General features: G+C 61.5%; 1 protein-coding gene across 1 annotated transcript in view; it reads left to right on the forward strand.

Annotated features, from left to right (window-relative positions):
* The first annotated feature begins 3,198 nt into the window (after positions 1 to 3,198).
* CDH4 (cadherin 4) overlaps positions 3,199 to 19,943 on the forward strand; it is a 357,761-nt gene continuing 341,016 nt past the window's right edge. The window contains exons 1-2 of the mRNA XM_066384328.1: positions 3,199 to 3,316; positions 5,524 to 5,635. Coding sequence (XP_066240425.1) covers positions 3,260 to 3,316; positions 5,524 to 5,635 — 169 coding nt within the window. The 5' untranslated portion in view covers positions 3,199 to 3,259. The remainder of the gene's footprint in view (positions 3,317 to 5,523; positions 5,636 to 19,943) is intronic.

Raw genomic sequence — 19,943 nt, forward strand, 5'->3', positions numbered from 1 at the left:
GGAGGCGGCGAGAAGTCCTCCGGGTGTCAGGAACACCCACACGGTCAGGCAGCCGGCAGTTTACAGGCGCCGGGGGTGGGGGTGGGGGGGAAGCAGTCACTCATTGCTACCCCCCCCCCCGGTGCATTTCTTAATCTCTCAGGGAAAAGCACACTTCTCTCGGGCTCTTCACCAGCCGCTGGATAAACGGCAGCTCCTCCTGCAGGTGCCGGGCGGAGCGGGCGGCCGGGGTCCTCCCTCGGGGCAGCTGTCTCTGCGTCTGTCCACCTGCCCAGGGCTGAGCCCCAGGCTCCGCTCAGGACACCCGGTGTCTAGAGGCCCAGGGCGGGGCCCGTGAAGCAGCGCCCTCTGAGGTTTCCAGGAGCGGCCTGTTACGTGCGGGACAGGCCCGCGGTTCCCTAACGCTGGCGTGCATGCACATCAACCCAGAATTGGCTAAAAAGCCAGGTCTCCGACCCCCTTCCCCAAAGCTCCAAGTCAGCAAGTCCCAGGTGGAGCCAGAAATCTGCATGTTTTTAGGAGCCTCTCCAGGATTCTGAAGCCAATGACCCCGGGACAGCGGTGGCATGGAGGGGGTGTCAGTGAGCATGCAGACACCCACGGTGTGGGCCTAGGGCGTGGCTGCGGTGGGTTCTGCATTTTTAACAAGCTCCCAGCGAGGGGGGTGTGCTGTTGGTCATGGGGTCACCCTTTGGGGTGCCGGAATGCAGACATCCTCAGACATCCTCCACCTGCAGCTTCGGCTCACACTCCCCCTCCTCGCCGAAGGCATCCTCGCCGCCTCACCCACAGCAAGTCTGATAAACCGATGCTCTCTGCTGGGCTCCCCGCAGTCACTGCAGGGCTTCTGGCTGCTCTTCCCGAAAACCGAGCTCCCACACACGAGAGACGCCACCGTGGAAATAAATGGTCTCCCTCCACCAAAGGCATCTGGGGCACGCCGCGGGCGGGGCTGCGGGCCTGGCCTCTCCGGGTCTCCCTTCGCCCCTGTCGTGTGTGACGGGGACGGGGACGGGGACGGCGCCACTCACAGTTCAGGGGGCTCCGGGGTCAGTACACACAAGCAAGCTCCTGTGTCTGGGCCTGGCTCAGGGCTGGGTGGTGTCAGGATGGACAGACCCCGTCTGGAAGTCACAGCGCCCTTCGGTACAGACAACAACACGCTGAGACACGCAGCGGCGGGAGAAGATGGAGAGCCGTGTTTCATCCGGTATTTGGGCTTCAGGATCCTGCTCAACACACACGCACACACACGCACATGCACACACACACACACACAGGATCCTGCTCAACACACACACACACACGCACACACACACAGGATCCTGCTCAACACTCACACACACACACACACACACACCTCCTAGGTGCACGTGGTGAGTTTCGCAGAGCCCAGCAGAGTGAGTGCAGGGCGCTGGGCTGCCTCCGCTCGGAAACAGTCTGCACCGTGAAGACAGAGGCAGGTCCCAGCGGTGGACACTCAGGACAACTGTGAGGTGCCCGTATGAACCGTGTCCTTGGCAATGAAGTCCCCAAGGGAAGGGAGGTCGCAGAGGGAGGTCCTTCAGAGGTGTGAGCACCTGACTGAGGAGGGACCTCCCTGCAGTGGGGACTCGGATGGACTCGTGCACAAAACCTCCCGACGTATGCGGGACCTCTGTCTGACTCTGAGCGCTGTAGCCCTGCACATTCAGCCCTGTAAGTGGGTAACCTGTTCCCCTGCCCCCCCCCACCCCCATGGGGAATGGAGGAGATTCAGGGTGACACCAGCTTGGCTCGGCGTTCTGTTTTACTAGTTGCACAGTGACAAGGTGAGAAGAGACATGTCCCTTCCTCCTCTCGGGTAGAGAACTCAGCCTGCGCTTCTGGAGTTACTGAACTCTGACTTCCTGGAGGCCGGCACAGGGCGCTAACCAGCAGGCAGCCCTGCCCCGGGCCTGTGTTGGGGAGTCGGGGCCATGCTGTAGCTTTTCTGCTTTCTTGCTCAAATTGATTCTGACCTTGGAGCTTAACCATCCCACTGGCTCTCCTTCCCCATCCTCTGCAGCCTGTTTCTTACCCGGGAAGGAACGTCATCTGGACACGGAGCTCCCCCACACCACGACAAAGACACTGGGAAGTCTGCACAAACAAAGCCACTTTCCCCACATCTCTGAGCCTGAGGGGAACGTGCAGAAACGTTCCCTCACTTTCTGAGCTGTCCATATATATTTTTTACTTGCTGATCCCTTAAAGAAATACGCCCCCCCCTCCACACACACACACACACACACACACACACACACACACACACACTCCCCTTCAGAAATCAGCGGAGCAGAGCGGGTGCTGCCCGCGGGCCTGCTTGTGCTGACCTTCCTACAGCTCTTCTTTCTGTCTGCCCAGGAAGCTCTTCCTTTCCAGAGGTTTCTAATTTCTTTCTTGGCTTCTCAGGCCTCACAGTGTGTGCTGACACACCAATAGGAAGGAGTCTCTTCCCCAATGCTTACGGCCATGGCCAGCCAGCCCCAGCCCAGACTACAAGCTGTCTAGAGCCCCGGAGGCGCTGCCCAGCCTGGGGGCTGAAATTCAGCCCCCCTCCTCTCTCTGGCTAAGTCAGGTGCCTGGCCAGGAGGGTGACCTGGGTCTGGGGCGTTAGTGAGAAGACACCCCAACCGTAGAGGTCAGAATGGAGTGCCTGCTCCCACCACATGCCCGCAAGAAGTTGGACTAAAAGCAGCAGGGGTTCCTCATCACCCTGAAGGGGTGCTCAGGGCTTGGGGCGGGGGTGGGTCCCCCTGGGTCCCCCCCCCCAGCCTTCTTCCATCTTCACGTCACCGTCCACCCTCCCCTCCACACCACCGCCTCACACACACTTTTTCTTGTAAACGGAGTGTCCGAGGCCCCTTCGGCCAACACGGGCGACGGATCCCCTGCCCTTGCCGGGCCGCGCGGTGCGGGCGGAGAGGCGGGGTGCCGGCGCGGCGCGGGGGGCGCGGCGCCTTTAAGACCCGCGTCAGGCCGGCGAGCGCAGGGGCCGGGCTGCGGGCGGGGCCTCGGCAGGGCGACCGCGCGGCTTCACCTGCAGTTCGGAGCGCGCGGAACAGAGGCGCGGGCGGCTGGGAGGCCCGCGGACGCAGCGGCCGGAGGGATCGCGCCGCCGCGGGGCTGGAGGCGCGGGGCCCGTGGAGCGGCGGCGGCGGCGGCGGCGAGGAGCCGGTTCTGGGCTCCGGGCACTGGGAGGGCGGCCGCCCGGGCGCGGCGCGGCGCGGCGGGGAAGATGACCGCGGGCTCCGGCGTGCTCGTGGTGCTGCTTTCGCTCTCCGGCGCGCTCCGGGTAAGTTGCCGCCTCCCTCCCCGGGCGCTCGGAAGCCGGGGCAGCGCGGGGCCGTCCCCGGAGCCGGCGGGGCGCGCTCACGCCCGGAGAGGCTCTCGGCGCTTCCCGGCCCCCGCGGCGGGCGCTGCTGCTCCGAGCCGGCTCCCGCGCTCCGTGAAGCCGCCTGCGGTTGGCAGGAGCGCGGAGCCGCCGGGGCACCAGCGAGCGGCGGCGCAGAGCGGTGCGGGAGTGGAGGCGGCTGGCCGGGTGGGTAAGGGGACCGAAGGAGCTTTGCCCGGAGGGGACCGCGGGTCCCTCGGCTGCGCCAGGTCCGTGACCGCTGCCCGGAGCTCGGCTTGCCAGCGCCGGGGCAGACTGCCCGCTGGTGGAGCCGGCGCGCCCTCCATCGCCCGGAGCCGCGTGTCTCCGGAGTTGGCGAGCCCAGCTCGGCCGGGGCTGCGGGCGGGGGGACCAGGCGGCAGAGAGTCGGGGACCAGGGTGTTGGGAGCACCCGGTCAGGCCACCGCTGCCGGGGCTTGGGGACTCGCCGCGCGGCGCCGCCTTGGTCGTCCGGGTGCTGGTGAGGACCGTCGCTGCGGGTGGCGGCGATGTGGACCGCGGGACACCCAGGTCGCGGAGTCCCAGCCGCGCGGGGTGAGCCGGCAGGGCCCTGGCTGTTCCGAACGGGGTCGGGGAGCCACGCGCCGGGCGGCCGCAGAGCGAGGGTGTCCCCGGCGCGCGGTCCCGGTGCCCGTTCATTTATTTATTTTCTTCGGAGCTCGCGACCGTGTCCCCAGCCCCGGCCCGGAGGGCGGCGTGCGGGCTGCGCCGGGGTCGCCCCCCGGGCAGGCGGAGGGGCCGCGGGAGTTGCAGGGACCCCCCCTCGTGGCCGCTCGGCCTCGCTGCTCCTCCGGGGCCGCGCGGTGTGACCTCGGAAAGAAACCGGCGCCGCGGCCAGGCCGCTCCGGAGCTCAGGGCGCGGGGTGCGCTCGGCCCTCGCCGGGGGCGGCTTCAAACTTTCCTGGGCGAGTGCGCCTCCCCGGCTCCGTCTCCGTGGAGCGTGGAGCCCGAGGACCGAGCCGCGGTGCGGAGCTTTTTCCCTGGAGCGACCCCGTGCTCCGCTCCCGGTCGGTGTGCTTCGGGGTTGGCGGGCGGTGGGGGTGCTCCCGCGGCCGCCGTGGGTGCCAGGAGCTCGGGCGGGGCAGCCTCAGCCTCCGGGCCCGGGGCGGGTGGTGGCGGAGGTGTGAGGTGTTGTGCGAGACGCGGGGCCGGAGGAGAGGCGGCGGTGGCATGCGGGACAGAAGGAGGCGGCCAGCGGAGGGAGGCGCGTTTCTCTCCGCAGCCCGCGAAGAAGGCGGGACTGCGGGATGCGGGGTTCGGGGTACGGGCTGCGCCCCCCGCTGCCTGCGCTGGGCCGGGTGGCGGCAGAGGGCTGGCTTCCCTGTGGCACTGGCTGTTTCTCCCTTCGTCTCCAGCTCCGCGCTGACCTGGAGTTCCGACCCCCAGCCCCACCCTCCTCCCCACCCCGGAGGGGCCACCCCACCCGCCACTGTGCTCCCCGCAACAGAGCAGGCTCCAGACCCCCTCCCACTGGGCAGGAAAGCCAGGACGCTGGGAGGACAGGTTGACACCTACCCTTTCCGGTCAGTTAGAGGAGCTCTCGCCCTGCCTGACGAGATGGGGGCGCTGAAGGTGGAGGCGCCTCCTAGGAGGTAGGGGGAGGGCGGGGAGAACAGGAGGATGAACCCCCGCCCCCACCTCCTGACCCCTCTGAGCAGCTAGCTCCCTCTGACCCTGGTCCCGGAGAATCGCCTCTCCTGTCCTGCCCTTCCTGGTGGACTGCAGAGGGGAGACCAGCTGGCTGGCATTGTCACACAGCAGGGCACTGTGGCCTGAAGGGTGACACGGCTCAGACAAGGCCTGCTCCCTGGGCCCCTCCTCTCTGTGGTCATTGACTAACGCCTGGCTCTCTGAGCGGCCGCCTTCTGGACACTCCTCACACTTGCATCCCGGCCACGTGCCAGGGGGCCCAGACAGCACAGCGGCCTCCCCGCCCTGCAACACCCTGTCCCCAGGGGCCACCGCGGGGCCAAGTCTGGGGGAAGCGGGGTTTTATCGCTCTCTGCCCGAGCTGAGACCCTGGCCGGCTGTGGGCAGCCGCTGATGGGCTCCGTGACATGTGGTTTCTGTGGGCCTAGGTTGGTTCTAACCTCTCTCTCCTTCCTCAGGCCCACGATGGGGACCTTACAGCCGGGGAGACCTGCAAGGCAGGGTTCTCCGAAGAAGGTTACAAGGCGTTCATCTCCCAGAACATTCTGGAAGGCGAGGAGCTCCTCAAAGGTAGGACGGGCATGGCAGCGAGGAGGAGTCACCCACCTCGCGCTGGGCTGGGGGCAGTTTGACGGGAAAGGCAAGGCCGGGCCGTCCCTGAACCGGGCTCTTTGCAGAATGGTGGTCGCGAGGTCAGCGCCGGGTGCCCAGGGTGGAGCTGAGCGGCGTTGGCATCGCAGGGGAAGGATTCAGAACCGAACCGCTAGTCGGTTCCGCGGGCGGTACCTCGTTTCCTGGGCCCCACGCCGGCATTCCGACCAGACGTCACCCGCGCGATGTGCAGACAGAGACTTCCCCGCTCAGAATTTTTATGTATGAAATGCTGGATTCTTAAATTATCCTTTGCTTTGAGACGCACGGGGAAAAGCAGACGATGTTGTTGGAAATGGGGTAAATAAGCCCACGGACGTGCTGTTCGCAAACTTGGCCTTGGTTTTCCCGACCGGTCCCAGCACAACACGAGAACACACGGGCGGGCGGGAGCTGCCCGTGGGCCTCCCGGTGGCTGCAGGACGCGGTCCGCACGCGGTTGGGAGAGGCAGAGGCCTCCCGGTGGCTGTAGGACGCGGTCCACAGGGGGTTGGGAGCGGCAGAGGCCTCCCGGTGGCTGTAGGACACGGTCCACTCAGGGTTGGGAGCGGCAGAGGCCTCCCGGTGGCTGTAGGACGCGGTCCACTTGGGGTTGGGAGAGGCAGAGGCCTCCCGGTGGCTGTAGGACGCGGTCCACTCGGGGCTGGGAGAGGCAGAGGCCTCCCGGTGGCTGTAGGACGCGGTCCACTCGGGGCTGGGAGCGGCAGAGGCCTCCCGGTGGCTGTAGGACGCGGTCCACTCGGGGTTGGGAGAGGCAGAGGCCTCCCGGTGGCTGTAGGACGCGGTCCACTCGGGGTTGGGAGAGGCAGAGGCCTCCCGGTGGCTGTAGGACGCGGTCCGCACGCGGTTGGGAGAGGCAGAGGCCTCCCGGTGGCTGTAGGACGCGGTCCACTCGGGGTTGGGAGAGGCAGAGGCCTCCCGGTGGCTGTAGGACGCGGTCCACTCGGGGTTGGGAGAGGCAGAGGCCTCCCGGTGGCTGTAGGACGCTGTCCGCACGCGGTTGGGAGAGGCAGAGGCCTCCCGGTGGCTGTAGGACGCGGTCCACTCGGGGCTGGGAGAGGCAGAGGCCTCCCGGTGGCTGTAGGACGCGGTCCACTCGGGGCTGGGAGAGGCAGAGGCCTCCCGGTGGCTGTAGGACGCGGTCCACTCGGGGTTGGGAGAGGCAGAGGCCTCCCGGTGGCTGTAGGACGCGGTCCACTCGGGGTTGGGAGAGGCAGAGGCCTCCCGGTGGCTGTAGGACGCGGTCCACTCGGGGTTGGGAGAGGCAGAGGCCTCCCGGTGGCTGTAGGACGCGGTCCACTCGGGGTTGGGAGAGGCAGAGGCCTCCCGGTGGCTGTAGGACGCGGTCCACACGCGGTTGGGAGAGGCAGAGGCCTCCCGGTGGCTGTAGGACGCGGTCCACTCGGGGTTGGGAGAGGCAGAGGCCTCCCGGTGGCTGTAGGACGCGGTCCACTCGGGGTTGGGAGAGGCAGAGGCCTCCCGGTGGCTGTAGGACGCGGTCCACTCGGGGCTGGGAGAGGCAGAGGCCTCCCGGTGGCTGTAGGACGCGGTCCGTATGCGGTTGGGAGAGGCAGAGGCCTCCCGGTGGCTGTAGGACGCGGTCCACACGGGGCTGGGAGAGGCAGAGGCCTCCCGGTGGCTGTAGGACGCGGTCCACACGCGGTTGGGAGAGGCAGAGGCCTCCCGGTGGCTGTAGGACGCGGTCCACATGGGGTTGGGAGAGGCAGAGGCCGCTTCGGGGCCCCGCGTGACAGTGTATAGATCACTGCGCGTATTGATCTGTTTGCGTTTCAGGACAAACCAATTAAACTTGGTATTTGCGTGCGAGCGGAAATGAACCCACTCTTCCGCCCTGGAGGTCTAACCTTGGCTCTGCGCGGTCCCTCCTGCCCTCAGTGTCCCAGAAAGTGCACATTTTAGCTGGTTGTAGAGGGATGGAGGGAACGAACCTTCGGTTAAAGCCTCGAAGCTGAATCTCACCGTTCACAGCCCCCCCTACGGCTGCCCTTCCCCCCCCCCAGTTCCGTGTTTCCGGGGCGCCTGGGATTCTCCCCGGGGCACAGAGCCCTGCCCGTGTGTGTGTGTGTGTGTGTGTGTGTGTGTGTGTGTGTGTGTGTGTGAGAGAGAGAGAGAGAGAGAGAGAGAGAGAGAGAGAGAGAGAGAGGCGTCTTCCCACCCTCCCCTGGAGGATGGCGCTTGTTGACTGGCCGGTTCCCTCTAACAGGAATCAGGATCTTCATTTTTGCACTAAATCTTGCTTTTTTTGTCTGTTGTCATCTGAGTTGACCGCTAACACAGGGGTGCAATGCTCTCGACACTGTCATGGAGAGCCAAAAAAAATTAAAGAAAAAGAGAAACGTAAACAGTACACATCTCTGGGCGGTTGGCGTGGAAGGGGTGGACATGGTTACACGTAGGCGCGTGTGGCCAGAGTTCTCAGGGGCTGCTCTGTCATCGCTCGGCCGGTGTGTGACTTGGGAGTTGGAAAGGTGAGCCGTCTTGCAGGATGGTGGATTTGCTGAGAACCCCCCCCCCCCACCGTGCGTCTGCAGAGAAGGCCCGGAAGTCCCTCCCGTGCTCTGTGTATTGTGATGGAGTGAGATGTTGGAGTATCGATGTTACTGAGGAATAAAAAAAAAAACAACACCAAAAAACTGCCTCTATTTTAGTGATAAGAGGTGCTCCTTACTACGGAAGAAGATGACAGTCTCGTCTTTTTTATGGTAACCTGTGAGATTCCAAACAGATGTCTCCTCTCTGTCCTGGGGGGCCTCAGCTCTAGGCTGGGGGGCGGGAGGGAAGATCCATCGCTGGCCACCCGTTGGCCTGTCTCCAACGTCCAGTGAGGGACGAGGAGCTCGTGCTGATAAGGGAGCGTGGATTGGCTTCTGGGATGTGTGGACGTGAGACTTGTTTTCTGAGCACTTATCTGTACCTGAGACGGCGCCCAGCCCAACCCTGGCTGAGGAGTGGGTCCTGGCTGAGGACCCACTGCAGAGTGGGTCCCAGGCACTGGGGTCTCGTAGCTGCCCTGGGCCAGCCGGAGACCCCTTGCTTCCCCCCGCACCTGGTGTGACAGCCCCTTACCACCCTCTCCCTCTGGCTGTTCCTGAGGTGTAAACCCCAGGGACAGAGAGACAGCTGTAAACCTTTAAAGTAATTTGACACGATGGAGGCGGAAGCTGACAAGCCCGTGCACACACACACATGCACACACGCTCAAACCAGGACAGGTAAAAAAAAATCCCTCTGTTTCCGCAGAGAACGTGGCGACCTCCGAGGCCACGGGCCAGGTAGATGCGCGCACGTGTCAGAAATGACTGCGGACTGTGATGCGTCCACCGTTCTGGTAGGAATCAAGTTAAATAGGGAACGACTACTTATAATTGAGTTATTGCCACGGAGACGGCTGAGCATTAATTGGTCGAGCGAGGAGCGGAGGAGCGTCGCCGAGTCGTCGTGTTACCGTCACCGCGCCACCCGCCATCAAGCGACCGCCCCGTGGCCCCTTCCTTTGCCGGAGTCGGTCCGCCAGCAGCCCCCAACATCCAGGCTACCGAGGAGAGATTCGTTACACAGTAATTAACTTGTTGATGATGAATTGAGGGCGAGAAATGTCGTGGCATTTTGTTTTTTGTCTAAATGAAAAGCATTTGCATTTTAAAATGTTCATGCTAATTGGGGCTTACAATACTTTCCCCTGATAGGGTGGCAAATACTACCGTATCGCACGGACCCTTTTGAACAGAGGCTCCGCCACCACATGGGGCGCCACGCACACGGGGCATTGGCCTAGCTGATGCCAGGGGTTCCGGGTCCCCGGTCCCCACCGCGTCCCGGTCCCCACCACGTCCCCGGTCCCCACCGCGTCCCCGGTCCCCACCGCGTCCCCGGTCCCCACCGCGTCCCGGTCCCCACCGCGTCCCGGTCCCCACCGCGTCCCCGGTCCCCACCACGTCCCGGTCCCCACCGCGTCCCCGGTCCCCACCGCGTCCCGGTCCCCACCTTGTCCCCGGTCCCCACCGCGTCCCGGTCCCCACCGCGTCCCCGGTCCCCACCGCATCCCCGGTCCCCACTCCGTCTCCGCTCTTCCTGGCGCGCCCTTGAATATAGTTGCACGTGCGTTTACGCGGTAGCTGTTTTGCCACAGTAATTCACAGTTGGCCACAATCGCTGGCGGGGAATGGCGGCTAAAATGCAGTGGTGAAGCCGTTCTCCTTAAGCTGAAAGGGAACGTCCTCTGAGCCACAGTCTGGTTGGGGCCGTTGTAAGCCGGTGTCTGTTTCTTGGATCTCGTTAATAATTCACCGTCAGCCCCGGCGAAGGGAAGCTGAGACGGTGACCCCGCCTCACGCTCTCTCTGGAGGGCAGACTTTGTTCGGGGAGAACCCAGACCAGCCTCTCCCGCAGAACCCCCAGCAAGGGCGGGAGGCGGTGCAAGCTGGCGTCCTGGGAACGCGGGTCACGCCTGTCATCGTCTCCCCCCGGCTCCTGGAGAAGAGGGTGTGACAGGTGAGCAGAGCTGGTACCCGCTGGACACAGGAGGGGCCAGGGTCTGGACATTGCCTGAGGGAAGTGGGTCCAGCGAGTTCAAACTCTGCAGACAGAGGAGCTATGTTTCCTTCTGATGACTCCATTTCAGGGGGCTGCCTCAGAAAGGCCTTCCCTGTCTCACACCCCGGCCAGTGGAGGACCATCTGTGCAGTGTCACACCCACTCGGCCTCCTCCTTGGATGTCTTATAGTGTCTGCTTAACCGTCTCTCTTACGTAAACCGTAAGGTTCATGAGGGCGGCAGCCCTGTCGCTGTGGTTTACCATTCGGACCATTTCGGGGTATTCCTGGCCAGCTGGACAGCACCCAGTCAACAGAATCTTGAATAAGCGGGGGTTAATTTTCTCACATAACCATGGACAGATGGGTGGTCGAGGGCTGCAGCAGCCAACCTGTGGCACTTTTCACACGCCTCCCCTCCCGTGTGAATATCTTAGCATTCTACCATCTTCAGTTTGTTACGTTGTTGCCTCGTCGTTGCAAACTGGCTGCTGTGGCTCCGGACATTGCTTTGGAGTTTGGAGCAGGAGAAAGGAAGGCGTGATAGCATCTACATCTCTTTCCCTGCACCAGGAAAGCACTTTTCTCAGAGCCCTTGCAGAAGCGCTAATGGGCTGGAACTAGGTCACGTGCCAGTCTGAGTTGCATGGGCAGGGAAGCAGAGGATTGCATTGTCGTGTTTGTCTTGGACCTGTTATGATCTGTCACCTGGTCCAGTTGGGCTCCTGTTTTGGGAACGGAGGCAGGAGGAGTGGAAGGCTGAGGGATAAACATCAGGTGTCTCCCAATTAGTTTCCCAGGTTCCAGGACCCTTCCTGAAAGCAGCTGGACAGGCACTGCTTTGTGGAATGAATGACAAACAAAACACAGAGAGGGGAGACCAGATGCAGATGGAGGGGGTGGGGGGGGGAGATCTAAGAATTGGCCACAGGGCAATGGCAACGGGCTTGGCCGGAGGGAGCGTCATCTTGCCTTTACAAGCTTGTTGGACGTAGCCTCCTTGCCCGTGCCGTTTGAGTGGATCCGCACGTCCGTGCAGACGGGTCACTCGTCCCGGGCAGGAGGCATCACCAGGCACAGGGGCCAGCGTGAAGGGAGCCTGATCGCACACGGAGCGCCCGGTGTCGTGCCCGACTTGCGGGGTGGTGGGTGTGTCGTCAGTGCTGTCAGGTGAAGTCGTGAATGAGCCAGACATGCTGACACTGTAGCGTTTCCTCGTCCCCCATGAACTTGCAGAGGAGTGGAAGCTGCCGTCCGTGCTCAGATAAAGAGCACTGAGACATCCACCGCCTGTGATTAGAATGATTAGACACGGCACGCTGACTGTCCAGAATTCATGCTCTCTCTCTCTCTCTCTCTCTCCCTGGCTAACTAAGCCTTGTCTGTGCTGATCCACCTGGCTCACACTGAGCCCTGCCTTAGATAGTCCCCACCCCCCCGCCACCCCTCCAGGAGGCTCTCTTACCCCAAGGTGGCTCTGTGGCCCCTTTCTGAGCAGGGAGCGCTAATTAGGGCATTCTGCTAGATGAGGCTTCTGGGAAAGGCTTTATTTCTGTCCCTGACAAAGAAGAGCAGACTCCGCTGACTGTGCCGTTCACGGTGACCTCTTCCTCTCCTGCCTGGGATACAGATGTGATGTCTTGGGAGGGGCAGCCATCTTGTGTCTGTGAGGATGGAGGCACAGGAAGTGGGTCCCGGGTGGCGTCCTCTGAACAACATCAGAGCTCCAGGTGCCTTTGCGCTGGGCAGGCGAGAAAAGCAAGGTCAACACGTCACAGTTTGAGCCTCCTTTCCCACACAGCTAAACGTGATACCCGTGATACCCGATTGAGGGGGAAACAAGCAGTGTGCCTGTCTCTCCCTCCGCCAGCTCGGAGCACAGAACTCCATCCCCTGCCCCGAGCCTGGATCTTCCAGCGCCCTTGACCCATCTCTCATTTCTAGGACCACAGCCCCCTGCTCCTTTGAGAATTACTGTAGTATCTATGTCCAGCAAGCTGGATTGCAGAGGGTCTGTCATGGGCCCTGGATACCTATCTGTTGACTAGATGAAATGAGCAATCAATGCTGCAGACACTGCCTGTGGCCAGGATAGACATGGATCATTCTGTATGCCAAGCCAGGGCGGTCTGTCTGACCCGCCCATCAGAGAACATGAAATCTCCGTCGGCTCTCTCAGCCGGCCACTTCCAGGAAGCCAAGAGATTACATGTGGGCTTCGTCCACCATGTCAGTGGGCTCCGGGGAACCTCGGGCCCTGCAAAGCGACAGAGATCAAGTAGGACCCCAAACCCGGCAAGGGGACTTTGCTTGTCCCAGGAGCCAGAGGACCCAGACCTCCCCTGCCTTCCCTCCGTGGTCCCCTCCTCCGAGAGGGAGTGCCCGCAGTCCTGGCTGGAGCCCACAGTGCCCCTCCAGCTGTCTGTGAGCTGGCCTGTCTTTTTGGGGGCCAGGGTTTCTCAGCTGCCTCTTCTGCTGGGATGTTGTCTGGTCACAGAGGGAAGAGGCTTAGGAAGGGCAGTTTGTGTCCTTAGAAAGTGGCTTCTGTCAGATAAAAGGTAAGACTGTTGCTTCACTCACTGCCCCCAGGCCAGCGCTCACATAGCTCGAGGTCCCGACGGCCCCGGTTAAGTGCAGAAGGAGGCCTGCTTGTGCTGCCCGAGGCATGTGCCGTCCCCTGTCCCTTGTATGTGGCCGCTTCCTGCTGCCCCTGCGGACAGGCTGGTGCTTGGCCATGGTGTGCTGCCTCCCTGAGGCAACGGACCGGGAGCCCCTGGCATCTTCTGGGCTCTGCCCCTCCGTAGCAGACTGTCATTTAACAAAACCCTCCGGGCAGGAGAGGGTGGAAAAGTGGACACACCACTTAGCAGCGTGAGAACAAGGGCCCGTCCACGCTGCGGTTTGAAGGTGAAGGAAGACGGTTGCATTTCAGAACGATGCATTCTAACGGCCTCTGAAGTCAGGGGTGTATGAGACTCTGAGTGACGATAGCGTAATACCCCCGAGGGGTGTATGAGACTCTGAGTGACGATAGCGTAATACCCCCGAGTCCCGGCCAGACCGTGTGCCGGCTCTCTGTACCCAGCGTGTCCTGTCGTCCTCACGAAAGCCTCTCCAGGGAGGTCAGATCGCTCCTGTTGTCCGGCTCGGAAACTGAGGATCCGCGGGGTGGGAAACTCGTCCTCCGCGTGTGGGGTTCGCTCTGTGTCGGTCTCTCGTCCAGACCCAGGCTCTCGGCCGCTCCAGGCCTCCCACACAGCGTGGGCGAAGATGGCTTAGAGCAGCGAACCTGCACACAGGGTGTCTCCCACGTGCAGGGGCCCCTCGTGAACTTAGCAACGACCCACCTTCAGACAGGCTAGCCGTTCCTCACCCCAGACGTGCGCCAGGGACGGGCGTTATCGAGAGGTGCACGGCGGTCATCCCTGGTGGGTGTGCGCGGGCCCGTCTGCAGTGGGTCCGGACTTGGTGGACACCCACTGTGCATTTGCAGCACCGGCCCTGGGACGAGGAGAGCCGGCTTCCGCGGAGCCAACGGGGGTTTTCAGTTCTAGGTGCGGCAGACGGTCCCGGAGTGGCGTCCTCAGACTCTGCCCGCGCTGGGCAGACTGCAGAGAGAGAAGTGCTCCCGAGAGTGGTCCCGCCGGTTCTGGAAACCCAGAGCGTGTGTGGGCCGAGCTGGGTCCGGGCAGAGGGACCCCCGTCCTGGATTACTCAGGAGCACCGGGGGCCTAAGGAGGCGTAGGGTTGTGGATCCGAGGAAAGCTGACTCTGGTCTGGAGGAGGCCGCAGCCCCCGCGGAGCTCAGGCCCCTTATCTTGTAGGGAGTGCGTGAGATCGCCCTCTGTCTGCAGGTGGTCCTTTCTGTCCTGGGTCTTGTGTCCTGAGGGTTTGCAGGGACCTCCAATGTAGGTTTCTAGGCCTCTCTCTCTCTCTCTCTCTCTCTCTCTGTCTCTTTCTTTCTTCTTTTCTTTTAAGTAGATGCCAAAACTTATCACGACCTGTGAATGAGAGAGCGTGCCAGCAAGCATTTGTCTCTTCCAAGATGGTACCGAATCTGACGTTTCCGAAAGGGCGATTTTTACTTCTAGTGACTTCCGCTATAAAAAAAAAAAAAAAAAAAAAAAAAAAAAAAAAAAGAAAAGAAAAAATACCCCCAGCTGAGTGGGTTTCCAGCCATCAAGGGTGATCAAATGTTCCCGTGTGTGTTCTTGTAAAACCTTGTGGCACCTGCTTGTTCTTTCAATCCTCTGAGGGGCAGGGGGACCGTGGCCTGTTAGAAGCCTGGCTGGTGAAATTCATTTGTCTTTTTTCTCTCTTTTTTTTTTTTTTTTTTTTTTTGTCAAAAGGCTCAGAATTGCCGTGACTTTTTTTTTTTTTTTTTTTTGGCCTGGGCCCCAGGCTGCCCTCTTCTGGTAACCTCCGGTACTGTCTCAGGCTGGCTCCCTCCCCCACCCACCTTTAAACAAAACAAATCAAGTCAGACCTACTTGAGTATCTTGGACCAGTGTGTGGCACCCACGGGTCATTTCCCTTTAGCCTCCATCAGGGCCCTGCTGGTGTTTTGGGGGGGGCTTCCCCTATGTTAACGGGCGCCTTCGTTTACTGCCTTCAAAATTCCCGTGCGAGCTCAGGGCAGGCGGGCTCAGGGCAGCCGCTGGCTATTGCTATGTGTAAAGCAAGGTCTGTGAGATGTCCCTCCTCCCACACTGCCTCTCCCAGGGAGGAGCTTGCTCAGACGACGGGGGTTTTGTTTGTTTATTTGTGTTGCGCAGATGACCACAGACGTAGCGGCTTAAACGACACCTATTATGGCCTTGCTGTTCTGGACATCGGAAGCCCAACAGGGGTCCGTCCCCCCTTGGGCTAACATCGGGGTGCTGTCAGGGCTGGTTGCCCCAGGGGGCTCCAGGGCTGGGTCTGCTTCTCGGCCTTTCTGACTTGTAGAGGCTCCGGCTTTCCCTGGCTCGTGGGCCCTTCCCTCCGGCGTCACAGCCAGCGTTGTCCCCTCTCTCTGCGCCTCTGTCCCGTGGCCGCACCGCCTCCTCCGACTCTCCGCCGGCCTCCTCCTCTGCATGTGTAGAAGGGCCCTGGTGCAGACACCGGGCCCACCTGGACAGTCCGGGACCCTCTCCCATCTCAGGCTCCTCCTCACCTAGATCCCACCTGCAGGGGCCTCTGTCCTGCACCGGGTGACAGAGTCACAGGTGCGGGGATTGCCACGTGAGCACCCTGGGGCCTCCCACTTGCCTGTGTGACGCCGGGTCCTCCGTGCCGGGGTCGTCATTTAGTTCCTGTGGACCCTCACGCTTCCTGCTGGTTGCCCCTGTGGGGGAAACTGAGGCCCAGGGTGCCTGAGGAACCCAGTGCGAGCCGCCATGCGGGGAAGGCCTGTCTGAACCCTGAGCGCCAGCCCTGGGCCTTTCCCCACCCCCACCCCCGCCTCCCTCCCGCGTCCTGCCCCCCCTCCTCCCGGGAGCACGGCCAGGCTGGGTCCTGCGCCTGTAATCAGGACTCTGGCTGCTGTGTGTCCCCGGTCGGCTGCATCCCGAGACCGGGATTTGCACTTTGGGGGACTGAAGGGTGAGCTGCCTGTCGCGCCTTCGCCGTGGCGGCTCTGATCTGGCGGCTCTTAACCTCGACTTGTTTGGCTTCGCTGTTTGCCTGTGGCAGCGTTGTGGGGATTTAGGAGGGATTAAGGTAAACCTTTGGAGACAGATAAACGTCCACCGGGTGGATCAGTGCCACCGCTGGCCCCGGAGGAGGGTGGGAGTTACCCGCCCGGCAGGATCTGGGACAGGTGCTCTCGGCCAGAGCCAGGTGCACGGCCCCCTAGGATTACAGTATAACTCAGTTCCAGTCGCGAGGGCGGGGGGGGGGGGGAGGGGGGAGCTTGCGGACCCTGGCGTCCCTCCCGAAAGGACCTCGCTCCTCGTCTCTGAGCCAGACGCAGGGCCCCTCGCCTTCCTGAGCCTGCGCCTCTCTGACCTGCAGAAGTGTCGGATTTGGGTCTGCGTCGCTCTCTGCTGCCCAAACGTGAGTGAGCACCCGGAGGTTGATCCGCCCAGAAAGCTGAGGGGGCCCCCGGCGTGCGGCTCTGCTGAGCACGCAGCCCAGGCTCCCGGCTCCAGCCCTGGGAGAATGCAGGCCGGCTGACCACAGCAGGGGTCGTCCCCCGGCAGGCAGGGCACTCGTGGGGACGGGGCTGAGTCGGGGGCGTCCCCCCTTCTCTGGGCCTCAGTTTTCTTATCTGCAGAGCAGAGGGGACGAGATGTCCAGATGTGGTCCAGAAACCGGGAGATGCTGTTGAACCCGGCTGTCCCCTGGGTCCCCTCCTGGACCCACCGCAGTGGGTTGGACGGTGGCCACGAGAGAGACACCTGTCCGGTCCCGGGACGGTGACCCGGTGTGGAGAAAGGGTCTTCGCAGGAATAATTGTCTCAGGGGGATGTGATCTTGGATTATCCAGGTGGACCCTACACCCAGTGACAACTGTTTTTATAAGAGACAGAAGAGAAGTCACAGACACCAAGGAGAGGCCGTGTGAAGACGGGAGGCGGAGACGGGAGCAGTGCAGCCACAAGCTGACGACCCTCGGAGCCCGCGGGAGCTGGGAGGGCAGCCAGGCCCTGGAACGCCTGGGTTTCCGAGTTCTGGCCTCCGGAGAACTTGTTACAACAGCCCCAGGACTCTCGTTCACCCCGAGTCAGAAATCCCGGGGCTGTGACCTGGGAGTCTGCCCGCTTCACCCGTCTCCCAGGGAGCCCGATGCTCATGGGGACCCCCGGGTCTCGGGCTGCGGGGCCCCCGGGTCTCGGGCTGCGGGGCCCCCGGGTCTCGGGCTACAGGATGTCCAGCGTCAGCATTCGAAGGGCCAGCACGCCTGTGGGAGGCGGTGGTGTCCACAGAGAGGGGGCAGGGGGTGGGCGGGAGCTGTCTGCCCGGGGAACAGGGGCTGCCAGCTCCGCTCAGGTGGGCCGTGGGAACGGCGCTGCACTTTCCATCTCGCCGGCACGGCAAACGAGGCACTTTCGGGGAGCGATGTCGTATTTCACATTACCGAGCGTGACAGAGAGCAATTCCGTCGGAATTAAAATGTATGCGGCACGCGCTCCGGGTCCCCTCGCGGCCCTTATCTTCCCCGGTCAAATGCGGTCTTAACGAGGATTATAGCTCCAACTCTCTCGCATCGCTACATTGTAAATATTTTGTTAATCTGAAGGTCCCCGTTTGGGAATGGATGGGTTGAATGACGGGCGGGGCTGGCCGGCCAGTGGGCGCGGGTGGTGGAGAGAGGCAGGGGCGGGCTCCCCGTGCGCGCGCGCGCGTGTGTGTGTGTGTGTGTGTGTGTGTGTGCGCGCGCAGGCCTGGCCCACCTGCCGGCAGGGAGGCCTTTCCCAGAGAACACGCCTCTTCTCTCCCCAAAACTGCTTGCCTGTGCAAATGCAAAAAAAAAAAAAAAAAAAAAAAAAAAAAAGAAAAAAGAAAAGAAAAGAAAAGGAAAACGGCATCATTTTCTGGCTCCGCGTGCCCCGTGGTCTCAGGCTGCCAGCAGCCGCGTCTTGGCGCCTGGCGCGTGACTCCCGGCCGCGTGCTCCCTGCCGCCAGCCCAGGCTTGCACGCTGGCTCGGAGGCAGCAGCTGCGGAGCCCGCTCCCCGAGGGCCCCATCCCCTGTCTCTTGTCACTTCTTTGCGGCTGCATTTAGGCAACCCCGTGCAGACCCGGGGACAGTCACAAGCCGCCCTGCCCGCTGGGTCTGCGGTTGACGGCTACCTGCAGGGGCTCCGGGGCCTCCAGGGATGAGCTGCTGAGTGGCTGGCTTGGGCCCTCCTCTCTCTCTCTCTCTCTCTCTCTCTCTCTCTCTGGGTTGGGATGGACAACCCCAGGGCCGGCCGCCAGGATGGACATGGACCTGTTCCTTCCAGAAGATGACCTCAGCGGCCGGGCCGGTGTGTCTGGGTCCCACCCACCTCTCCCCACTGGTGCCTGGGCAGCTCACACCTCCACCGGCAGCCCTGCGGCACCGGACAGGGGTCCTTCCCTGCACGATGTTCTGTGGCACCTCCCATCGGAGGGGATGACGGTGCCCCCGGCCCCAGTGGGCCTGAGGAAGGGGGTGTGTGGTGTGTGGGCAGCAGTGTCTGCTGGCCCCACAGGGAGCCCGGCCCCCCGGCGGCAGTGAGCTAGCTGGCCTTTGAGTCCGTTCATTTTCCGGTAGACGGCAGCTTGAGTTGATGGACTTCTATGATTTTGTTTGGGGACTTTTTTTTTTTTTTCTTTTTAATCTTCTTGGCCTTTATATTCTTATGGGTGGCCAGAGACCTTTTGGCAAAAGGCGTGTTTTAAAATTGGCTGAATAAATTATGGAGTGACTTATTTAAAGCCCTGTGGGCTCCCGGGGAGAGAGGCAGCTCACGGACATAAGTTATCAGCGTCATCATTTATTCATAGGCTGTGGCGTGATTGGATTGTGTGTCCCATCCTATTGAACATGGGAGCCGTGAGGTTGCGATGGAGTGAGGAAGGGAAGTTACCCAAAGGCAGCCTCCTCCCCCGTTTGAAGCGGACGCTTTTTTTTTTTTTACGTTACCTTCTTCTCTCCTGCCTTCCCTCAGAGACGAAGAAGGGATTATACAACTTGTCTTATGTCATTCTTATATTTTAAGATAAAAACAGGATACCAAGTGAAGGGCTGAAGCCTATAAAATTGTGATCAAAAGTCCGTAAAATTATAGAACTTGTGTTTTGCTGAGAACAGACGTCTTCACCATAATGTTATTTCTTCTCCTCCTCCTCCTCCTCCTCCTCCTTCTCCTGGGAGCTGGGCAGCTTAAGGCTTGATCCACAGAGAAATGTAAGCTATATTTCTAGGTGCGGGGAAAAAAAAAAAGTAGAGTTCATGCTTGAAAGGTTAATAGCTGGTAAACGTCAATTTTCTACAATCCTGGCTAATAAAAATAGCGTAGAAGACATAAAATGTCATGCTGCCAGACTTGGAGGGGCCTTTGAAATTCATTTTGAAGTCCCGGGTCCTCTGAAGGCGACGGGGGAGGGGGATGGAGCGTGAGCTTTTCACGTATTTGACCCTCCTGGCTGAGTGACGAAGGTAGGAATGGAACGTCTTCAACGTGGTCAGCAGTGTTTCTCTGGAGTACTTTTGGTTTAAGCATTTCACAAATACTCCGGCATCCTAGTTGCATGGCCCTGGCCAACTGCTTCAGTGGTAGAGCCCAGCCTGTATAAGTCCTGGGTTCGATTCCCAGTCAAGGCACACAGGAGAAGCGATCAGCTGCTTCTCCATCCTTCCCCCTCCCTCTTCTTCTCCCACAGCCATGGCTTGATTGGTTCGAGCCCATCGGCCCTGGGTGCTGAGGATGGTTCCATGGAGCCTCCACCTCAGGTGCTAAAAATAGCTCAGTTGTGAGCATGGCCCCAGATGGAAGAGCATTTGCCCCAGACAGGGGCTGGCAGGTGGATCCTGGTCGGGGCGCATGTGAGGGGAGTCTGTTTCTTTATCTCCCCTCCTTTCAACTTGGAAAAAAAAGAAGAAATGAAAAAAAAATGCAGATACACACTGATTACAGAGGTGTGCACCACAATACACCTGAACTGTGTCTGTGGGTCTAATGATACAACTTATGGGGGGACGAGGGGAAGGAATATTCTGAGCATA

This window comes from Saccopteryx leptura, chromosome 5 (genome assembly GCF_036850995.1).
Source record: "Saccopteryx leptura isolate mSacLep1 chromosome 5, mSacLep1_pri_phased_curated, whole genome shotgun sequence".
NCBI lineage: Eukaryota > Metazoa > Chordata > Mammalia > Chiroptera > Emballonuridae > Saccopteryx > Saccopteryx leptura.